The following is a 10952-nucleotide window of genomic DNA, read 5'->3' as shown; positions in this document are numbered from 1 at the left end:
ATCTAAGCAAGGAGTCATCAGGCCCTAGATGTTGTCTTTTACCCCACTTTTCATATCCAAGCTGCCATCAGAATTATCTATTCTTTAAGGACTAACCTCACTGAGTTTGACCATGCTTATTGCCAGAAGGTCAGCTACTAGGAGAAAAATGTTTCAGCCGTGGCATCCCAAGAAACAACCGTACAAAACAAACCTCAGTCCTATCCATCCGTGGGTGAAAAAAAAAAAGAAAAATATAATTTCTTTGGACTACCAATTCTTATTTAGCCAAGGCCTTGAAAATAATTTCACACTGATAAGTAATAGTCTGTGATTATTTTTAAAATATTTTCATTTTATATTTTGATTATTTTCCCCAAATCCAGCAGCAGACACCACACCTAACATAAACTTGATGCTCAATAAGTATTTGTTGAACGAACGAAAATGCCCGTGAGGCAGATGGCTTCACCCTTATCGTTAGCCCCATTTTACAGTTGGCACAGATAGTCTAGGCTAAGAAATGGCACGTGTATTTAAGACTAGACTTAGAAACTGAAACGTAGTCCTGGATTTGCAGTCAGAAGTCAGGATCTGAAGTCCAGTTCTCCCACTTACTGACTACAAATCATTTGAGCCAAATCGTTTTGCCTATCACAACCTTAGTTTCCTCATCTGTCAAATGAGGCTGGCCTAGGTTACTTCTTACATCTGCTCCAGCTCTAAATCCTACAGTTACATGAGTTGGGGAAGCATGCCCTAGGGAGTGAGGTTTCACTAGATGCTCTCTGAGGACCCTTTCCACTCTGCAGAGGCAAAGGTCCTATTTTTTAATTTTGCCAAAGACCAGCCCTTTATAAGAAACCCTCTGAAATATTGATCTTTCATCACTAATCATTACGCAAGTGCAAATTCCCCTCACCTCTGTTTCAGAATCAAGCTCGTTCAACTTGAAATTCTGTCTTGGAAGAGAAATTGCGGCCTTGGGCAAGGAACTTAACCTCTGTTTGCTTTTCTCACCCATAAAATGAGGATGATGACGATAGCTGTACTCCCAAGGTCGTTGTGAAGATCAAACGCGACAGCATTTGTAAGGCACTTAGCCCAGTGCCTGGCACACAGCAGGTGCTACATGAATGCTGGTCAGCCATCATCAAGCCTTCCACGGACATGGTTCTTGTTTTTGCCTCCCACCCAGATCAGCAGCACATGAAAGATCTGTTTGCAAAGTCAGGTTCACAGGATCCTTTTCCAATCCCCGCTAAACGGCACGCTCAGCACCTTGGCATTCCTCTGTTCTAGTTGTCATGCACACCCCCAGCTCCTTCATTCTGCACTAGGACGCACAAAAGACACAGAGTCAAGAAAGGTGAGGACTCTCAGACACATCTATCTTTATTTTTTTTTTCTTCTCAGAAAAGTTCAAGAATTACACCAAAAAATACTTCAGTCTTTGCTACCTACTGACAAAAATACGCCACAAAATTAGAAATTATTCAGCAGTTTGCTGGGGGTCACTTTTTGTTTGCTTCCCATTTCTAGTGACAGATGAATTTACAGGTGAATCACGGTGGGGACAGAAAATCAGCTGATAGCTTTGGGCATTACAGTTTCACCATACTATTTTCTCTACAAAGTTGCTGAGTATAATGGCATTGATAACCTCACCAGATCTAGGCCTCTTTCGCTACACCCTTCTCAACAGCCTGTCAGAGATTACTGAGAAGCCCTAACCCACACTGCAATCTTGCTAACCTGACTCTATTCTCATCTTTCCTACAATGAATGCCCCATTTGTGGCACACGGGCTTCACCGCGGCCTGCCCAGAACAAATTAGCAGATGGGAGGCCTAGAAGAATAACTGGTTAATAATGGTATCCAGTCCCCAGTATGCTGAAGTGCAAAATCTGGCCTTGCTGTGGAATGAATACTGCAGGCGAAGCCAGTTTGAAGTATCTGTACCAAGAGCCCTCCAGGTAATGTTTTGTGGGCAAAAAACCTTCCTCTCATTCAGAGAAAAGATAAGTTCACACTAGGAGCCACAAATCCCCGTCACTAATTACTTCCACTATCAACGTGAGCTCGCTTCTTCAAATTACCTGCCCCTGCCACCTGTAGCTTCCATGAAGCAATGAGGTCAGGCAGTTGAGGCCCACACAGGTTACAGATCACCCTCCCACACACACGGCAAGAAAGATTCCCCCCTGCCTCCCTAACCCTTTGCTGGCCCCCACACATCGGAAAACTGGCTTTGTATCCATTCTCCTGAGCCTGCCAGGCCATGGCCACAGTCTCACTTAACAAGACCTTAGGAGATCCTTCCTTCTCTTGGTATCACTGGGATTGGGCCAGGGTTCTGGGAGACTGACTTGTTTTCATTTCATTTTGTGTTTTTCTTTTTTGTTTTTTCCCTAACAAATAGTAAGCAATGTTTTGAAAAATACTTTACATTGTGACAATCAACACCAAACATGCCTTTGTACAAGAGCTCGAGTCAGTTACAAATCCACGAATAACAATGGACCAAAGTAAATATCGATTCAGCCTCCTCCTGGGTGTTCACTTAGGCTTGGTGCTCCCTCTGTGGAACCCTGGGAGGACAGTGTTGTCAGGTACCTGGAGCACAGGTGGCCCCTCCCCCTCCCCCCTCCCCCTTCCATTCTCTTTCCCCCAGGGTGGGCATCTTCAGTGGCCATCTGCCTTCACAGCCTTTGACTCGTGGCTGATAGGTCCTGCCGCAGAGAGCCAGGGTGCGATGGCCCTGGAGCTGGTCTGCTTGGCCACGCTGTAGTGGCTTATGACAGTGTAGAACCGGCCCCGGGAGCTGGAATCCTGTGCTGAGTAATAGGCGTCCAGGGAGGTTGGGATGCAACGCTTATGCTGAGGAAGAAAGAGAGAGAAACGCAAAGATAACACTAGGTGCCTTCTCACCCCGCACTCAGACCCACTTGCGCCCAATCTATTTACCTTATTTAGTTACAAATTGAGACAAGCCTGTAACATGACACCCAATTAAATGCCCCAATTAGCTCAGGCAACTCCTTTGGCTGGCATCCCTTACCTTATAAACAAATCCATCTGGGCAGCTGTGGTCATAGGTGAAAGCCTTGTAAACCACCAGAAATACAATGCAGGCAAGAAATGCCAGAGCCAGGCTGACGAGAATAGTGACCTACGAGAGAAATGTGCTGTTAGTCTCCATGTAGGGAATAGATACATCAAAGCGACCTGACAATTAAATGTCATGTTTGCATTTTCACTGCATTGTTAAGAAGCCTGGGATGTTACGGAAAGAAGAACAGGGCAGGGAGTAAGGAGGCCTGCCTTTTTATATCCTTCCTCCGCTGCTGACCTGCTGTGGGACGCTGGGCAAGTCAGTTCTCCTATCTAGACCTCAGGTTCCTCCTTCACCAAATGAAGGGATTGAATGAGATGATCTTGAACAAAGGACCTATATTTTCTAGGATGCCTCCTTACTCTTTATTCTTTATTCTACATTCTAAAGCTCCTTCCAGTTTGGTCATTCTGTGGCATAAGGTTTGTGAGAAATGATTATTAACAGCCAATATCTTGTGGAGATTCAGAGGCTCTCTCCTTCTAAATTCCTCATTTTAAAAAGTTCAGTTTTCCTAAAGACATTACTGATAATGAAATCGCATTAACTTTCCTGATCTTGGTCAGATCCCACCCAACTTGGCCAGGAATGTAATCTACTGGTGGGGAAGCCCTGTTGCGGTCTGCTCAGACTTGAGTGGGATATACGTTCTTTGAACTGATAGCCTAAAGCTATGGGTGGTCTGGGGTAGAGATGCTTTCCCTGTCCAAGAGATACTCAGCCCTTCCCTTTAATACAGCCCACTTCCAACCAGTTAACCAATTAGATCTGATTGCTGTTTGATGGACCACCTACTATTTTGAAGGGCATATAAACTGTGAATCTACCATCATGATTGTCTTTGGTCTAAGAGAGGATGATCCTTTTATTAATAACCTGCTGGCCTTATTAACAAAATGATTAAATTACCCAGAAACTATGTCTTTCAAATCTTTTTTAAACATCACAGTTACTAAGGTCCCTCTCAGCCCCGACATTCCATGCTCAAGTTTCTGAGATGCTTTTCAGATCTGATGCTATGTGAGTACAGCTTCACATCACATTTAGAATATAGCTGAGTGTGATGTATCCCTCCAACTCTGTCCTACTCTTTGCCACTGGCAGGCATGCCCCTTCAGGCCTTGCATTACTGCCAAAGGAGCTTCCCTGCTTAAAAAAGCAGCCTTTTTACTTAGCCAAACCCTTAACACACCTCAGCAGAGACAGTAAAAACGACTGGCTTAGCAAAAATCAGGATTTTATAAAGGATGAGTAATACGATCCTGATGTAATGAAGAAACCAAGAACTGCCCTCCCTCCCATCCATCATAATGTACTAAACTGTTTACTTTTATAAAGGCAACTGGAAGTAGCAGACAGGAGTCAGGAAGACCCGGGTTCATTACAATAGAGGAGAAGAGAAAGAGCATTTAAATGATAGTCATGGAATCCTGACCTTGAAAAGCCCCTGGAGAGCATTTAGGGAAAACTCTCCATTTGAAAGATAGGGGAATTAAGGTCCAGAGAAAGGAGGTAATTTGCTCAAGGTCACACATAAGTGGCATATGGAAATATGGCAAACTGCAAGTCCAATGAAGTGCTGGAAGGGCATGAGGGCAACAATATAAAAGACACAGAAAAATGTTTTATACCATTCTTTGAGATTTTACAAACTTTACCACGATATCCCTTTTGCTGTTCAGTCATTTTCAGTCACGTCCAGCTCTTCCATGACCCCATTTGGGATTTTCTTGGCAGAGATACTGGAGTGGTTTGCCATTTCCCTCTCCAGGTCATTTTACAGAGGAGGAAACTGAGGCAAACAAGGTTACTTGTCACTTGACTTGTCCAGGGTCACACAGCTAGTAAGTGTCTGAGGCCAGATTTGAACTCAGGAAAATGAGTTTTCCTAGCTCCAAGCCAGGCAATCTACCGTGCCACCTAGCAGCCCTTACCATGACATTCAACACTGCTCAAACTCAAGGACTACTATAGGCTACTATAATTATAATGATAATTATAACTTCCCTTTCTAAAGGCATTAAGGTTTAAAAGTGCTTTCCTCAAAACAACCCTGTGAGGTAGGCAGTACAGGTATTACTATACCCATTTTACTAATGTAAACTGAGGGAAAGAGAGATGAAATGACCTGCCTGCAATCACCCAGCTAGTAAATATCAAATCCAAGATAAAAACTCAGTGCTCCCAACTCCAGGTCCAATGTTTTTACTAAATCAGTTTGTCTCTGCCATATATGTATGTATTGTGAATAAACAGACAGCTCAGAGACAGCAAGCCCTTGAAGGTGACTAAAGAACTAGGGGCAGAAAATAATACCAGCTCAGAAAGTTTCCTCGCTTGTAAAATGAGGGGAATGGCCAAGGTAATATAATACAATACGATAAATATTTATCAAATGCCTACTCTGTGCCACCAGCACTGTGCTAAGAGCTAGGTAGGAATACGAAGTTTTTCAAATGCTCTATAGAGGCAGCCAGGTGGCGAGTGGCTAGAGCTCTGGCCTCGGAGTCAGGAGGACCCAAGCTCAAATCTGCCCTCAGACACATGACACCTACTAGTTGTGTGACCCTTGGCAAGTCACTCAAGCCCAACTGCCTCACCAAAAATAAAGTAAGAAAAAATGTTCTATGAAGTCTCTAAATCTTGTGATCTGCATAACACCTATGAATTGGGATTATTTAACTCCCAACCCAGATGCAAGAGGAAACTCAACTATGAGTCCATTAGGTAATTATTACAAGTTGTGGTTAGTTAGACCAGAAGTTGTTGATGCTTCTTAAAGAGCACCAGGAGTCCTCTCTATAAAGTGAGGCTTATGTGACTTTGGCAAAGTCTCTTCTTCCCCCTGAGCCTCATCCATAAAAAGAGAGGAATGGAGTAGATAACATCTAAGGATCACAGCCCTTAAGCTCTTAAGGGAGTAACTCTGACAAAGAGCACTACATTTGCAATCAGAAGAGAGCTAGATTCCAACTCCTACCTTGCCAGCTATGTGGCCTTGGTGATCTCACTAAGCCTCAGTGGCCTTATCTGTAATTTGGGGGGGTGGGAGTAGTAAGTATAGTAGCCACTTTACAAGGTTGTGCTGTGATGATTTAATGAAACAATGTTTGTAATTTACTTTGTGAAATTTAAAGAAGACTCTTTGGAGAGTAAAATGAGATGTTTATTCACAGAAGGAAATAAAGCACTTTCTTACTTGGGAAAATGATGTACAGAAAGGACTTCAGTAAAGTCTCTGCTTTTAAACTTTGAACTCACTACTATCTAAAATAACTTCAGGCAATATTTGCTCACACTGCTAAATGAGAAGCCTGTACGGTTTTGATGAAGAGCTGCCTTTATAAATGAGTCAGCTCTTTGCCTACAGAAGTAATGAAATAGTTGTGTGTGTATGTGTGGGTATATACCTTTCCTACAAAATTAGACTTGCTCATCAAAGTCACCTTCCTTATAAAAACCTCATGTCCCAGCCCACAACCCCATTTTCTGCTTTCTCATTCCCAATCAGAAGCAGCAGTCCAAGAGCCTGGACACCCTCACATCACTCCTGTAGCCTTTGTCCCACTGGAAATTTGGCTTTTTCACTCCAGATTTTAGCCCTTTTCATATGGGACATCTGCATAAACCAAAAGGTCTTTTTCTTTTTCTCTGCACTTGCCTCGATCGATTTTCATGATTTCTTGGTGTTACACATCCTAGGAGAGATGCGTTCCCTAGCCATGGTGCTGATTGGTTTTACTACTACTAACTCCTCCCATGGTGCTGACATAAATTTTTTTGTGAGGAGGACTACAAACTTCAAACAACAACAGAAATAAGGAGGAGGGGGAGATGTTATTTAAGAATTTCCTAAGTACACATCTGAAGAGGGTAAGGGGTTTCATTTTTTTAATTATCCCCTAGCCCAGTGCTTGATATATAGCAGGCAATTAATAAATACTGGTTGATTGAGTGAGTGATTAAGCATGTCATTGTGCTCTTTATCTGCTTAGCTGAAATTAGAAGAGAGTCTGAAGAGGCTTTAAAGACCATCGGGTCAATACTTTCATTTTGCAGTTGAGGAAATCAAAATCCAGTAAGGTGAAGAGATTAGAGTTCAAAAGTCACACAGATAGTAATAGAATTAGAATTCAAACTCAGAGCCTCTGAAGAAGATTTACTGATTATTCATGCCTCCAACTAGAAAACAGGGTGGGAGGATATTACGAGGAAATAAAGGGCTAGTAGGAATCATATATTTGGCTGAATACATGAATTTGGCTAGGAGGCTTTGGCTATGAGCAAGATTCCCAGTTAGGAATGAGCTAAAGGAATACTGGGGCTGAGGCCAATGGGAATCTTGAGTTATGAGAAATTCACTAGGCCAGGCTCCATATGAGGAGGACTCCTATGAGGAGCTATACCTTGTAGGATTGTGACTTATTTTTTTAATATCTCAAGCAAACTCATGTGTTAGAAAGAGCCTTGATCTGGGAATCAAGAAATGTTATAAAGTGAGTGGGTTCCAGCTCCACCACTAACTTGTTTTCTGACCTTGAAGAAGTCACTTCTTGTTTTGAGCCTCAGCTGTGCCATCCATAAAATTAGAGGTTTGGACTGGAGGACTTCTAAGGTACCTTAAACAGTAAGCTCCTTGGGGTCAGAGATCACACTTTATCTAAACATTATTATATCTCCTTATCACCTAGCACAATGTTTTGTATACTAGGTAACATTTAAAATATTGTTGTACCTTCTATGTCTAAAATTTCATGATTCTAAGCCACCCTGTTATTTCCAGAGAAATGAGCATAAGATACTTGATCTGGAGAAGGAACATTCAGCTCAGAGATAAGGCCATAGAATGAAATAGGCCTGCTTAGACTCATTTGATTTAACTCAGTTTCTCTATCATTCCCATAATCACAATGCTATAAAGGATGGGATTGGTACAATCATGGAACCTGAGCACCATGGGAATATAGTCTGTTTGGGAGTCAACAGCACCCTATCCTTTCATAGCACTCTATAAAAGCATTATAGATCTAGAGCTGGAAAGAACCTTAGAGGTCATCTTGTGCAAGTTACTCATTTCATTAGTCAGCAAACTGTGGCCTAGCAAGGCTAAGTGTCTTGCCTGAAGTCATTCAGATTGCAAGTGGCAGGGAAATCATGATTCAAACTCAGATCCCAGTGTTCTTTTAACTATACTTCCATCTCCCACAGAAGTGGTGAAGTTATGAGAGATACAGAGATTGACAGAGTCTTAAAGGAATGGGAAGAAGAACAATAGGAGTTCCAACAACTAACATGTTCATGGGGCTTTAGAGTTTACACAACACTTAGCATATGTTATCCCACATGATCCTCACGAAAAACCGGTAAAGCTATCAGTAGTCTATGTATAACCATAATTTTCTCCAGTTAACAGATAAAGAAACTGAGGCTCAAAGAGGTCAAATAATTTACCCGGGATGCCCAGGAAACAGCAGAATCAAAATTTTAACCCAGATACAAATTTCAGGGTGCTCTCTGCTATATTCTGGAAGCCTAGAGTGTGGGATGGGAAGCTGGAATAGGCACCAAGTAACACTTGGTTCATTTTGTAAATAGCCCTCTCCCTTAACCATAAGCATACCTGTTATTTGATACATTAGCTTCTCTGTCTACCTCAAAGGCCCTGATTTAGCTGGGTTTGTGGCAGAATGAACATATGAGTAAATAAACCAATCTTCCAATAGGATTTTTTACCCTAATATCCTAATCCTATCCTAATAGAGCAATCTGAATAGTATTTTATCTGACATGGAAAGTAATTATCAATCATACTCCTAGATTCTCTTCTTGTCTGCCCACTGACCCTCTAAAAAAGATAATAAGTTGTTTTGTTTTTTTTTTTAATAAACATCTGGTATCACTGTATTCTCAAATCAGAGATTCCTACAGGGCTCTTAAGAAGGTTGGCTCAAACTCACACAAGCCTTCCTTTTTCTTCACTCACTTGCATTTCCATGGTATTTCAACTTAGCAATGCGATGCAATATTATACCTCAATGTTTAGCTGAATCTAGGATTTCATCCTTGTGAAGATTTCCTCCATCACTACAACTCTCAATCCCCCTATGCTTTCTTTCTTATCTTATGCTATTCTCTCCTATGTCTTTCCATAAATCCTCTATATCCAATACACTAGAGGCCTTGCTCTGATGGTTTTCATATTTCTTGGATGCCTATACAACTTCCAGGCCAATTGTCAGTGACCCCTCCTTTACAGGACTAGCCCATCTTCTTTTCCTGTCTTAAATACCCTTCATGCCCTTTCTGCCACCCCTCATAGGTAAGCCATCAGTGGTAACATGCTGTAACTAATTATACTTGACATACTCTTTCCATCACCCTGTGGGCAGTTGTGCAATTGTGATAGTTTCATTCTGTCATTAGAAATCTCAGAGCATCAAGTGCAGAATATTAGCATTTGATGAGCTTTGGTATGAAGCACACAGCTTGTGATTGATGATACATAATTGATGATTATCATATATTATGATAAAATGACCAACTAATATTTCTCCAGGGTTCTACACTTTACAAAATGCCTTCTTTGTAAGAACCCTGTGAAGCAGTATAGTACATGTATTATTATCATCTTCATTTTACAGATGAAGAAATTAAGGTTCAGAGAGGTCAAGTGATTTGTCCAAGGTCACATAGTTTGAAAGTGGCAGAGCCATGATTCAAACCCAGGACTTCAGACTTCCAGTCCAATGATCTTTCCACTATGTTATGATACTGCTATAAAATTCTTTCTTCTGAGCTGATATGTCACAAATGTCGCTGAAACCCAGAGGAAAAAATCAGAGTAGGAAAGGGAGAGGAAAGATCCACCCACATTCTGCCAATCCTTGAATAAAGATATAGTGCTCTAGTTATTCCAGAAAATATGATGCTTCATTAGCATTCAAATAGTCAAGAATCTCAATTCAGTAATACCCAATAAAACGCAACTTTCTTATGAATAACATAAACCTTGGAAATCTCAGAGCAATAAAAACACTCACGCAGGGGAAACAAAATTTGTGAGGAGCTGAAACATAGATGCATGACAGACATTAATCTTTTGTAAGTGGCAGCAAGACGGGGACTAGTGGAAGAAGAATTAACTCCCCAAACAGGACCCTAAAGGCTGCAGGGATAAAGAACTACAAGAAAGCTTGATGGAAGCCCAGCTTCCTGAAATTAAAAGGTCTGAAATGTCCTTTAGTATACTTTGTCTTTTTCCTTTCCCCTTCCCTAAATCCACATAGTCATACAATTCCAAAGTGGCAAGGGATTTTAATGACCAACTAGGCAAACCATTAGCAACAGGACAATAGTGTCTATAAACTCCCTGATAGGTGGCAATTCAGACTTCAGTGAAAGGCTTCTAGCGAGGCAACCTCACCACCTTCAAGGGTCAGGGCATTCTATTTTTTTGATCATTATAAAAGTGAAGAAGTGGTTCTTTACATTGTTTCAAAATATGCCATGCTATAATTTCTAGCACCATGAAGGAACCCCAAAAGAGAAGCCTAATCCCTCTTCCCCATCATATGCCTGCAGATAGTTAAAAAAGAAATATCATTCGAAGTCTTCTTGTCTCCAGGCGAAACACCCTCATACCTTCAAATAATCCTTAAAATTATGAATTTAATTCCCCTCTCCACCCTAGATGCCTTTTTGACATATTTCAGCTTGATTCCCTTCACAAAGGTTTAAAATATTAATATACCTTTCCCCAGCATACAACATCAATTGTGATACTGATAGACATTCTGTTATTATTGGCTATGTCTATATGAGCAAAACAGCTTGGCTAAGTCAACGACCCTCTCTGTA

The 10952-nt window shown here is 41.4% G+C and overlaps 1 protein-coding gene across 1 annotated transcript in view; it reads right to left on the bottom strand.

Annotated features, from left to right (window-relative positions):
- Positions 1-1349: 1349 nt before the first annotated feature.
- NSG2 (neuronal vesicle trafficking associated 2) overlaps positions 1350-10952 on the bottom strand; it is a 70919-nt gene continuing 61316 nt past the window's right edge. Inside the window, exons 4-5 of the mRNA XM_020969159.2 lie at positions 3042-3152; positions 1350-2860 (exon numbers count right to left, since the gene is read on the bottom strand). Coding sequence (XP_020824818.1) covers positions 2666-2860; positions 3042-3152 — 306 coding nt within the window. The 3' untranslated portion in view covers positions 1350-2665. The remainder of the gene's footprint in view (positions 2861-3041; positions 3153-10952) is intronic.

The sequence above is a fragment of the Phascolarctos cinereus genome, unplaced genomic scaffold (genome assembly GCF_003287225.1).
Source record: "Phascolarctos cinereus isolate Bilbo 61053 unplaced genomic scaffold, phaCin_HiC Scaffold_2;HRSCAF=192, whole genome shotgun sequence".
Lineage (NCBI taxonomy): Eukaryota > Metazoa > Chordata > Mammalia > Diprotodontia > Phascolarctidae > Phascolarctos > Phascolarctos cinereus.
Note: the sequence above shows the minus strand (reverse complement) of the source record. Positions and strands in the feature narration are given on the sequence as shown.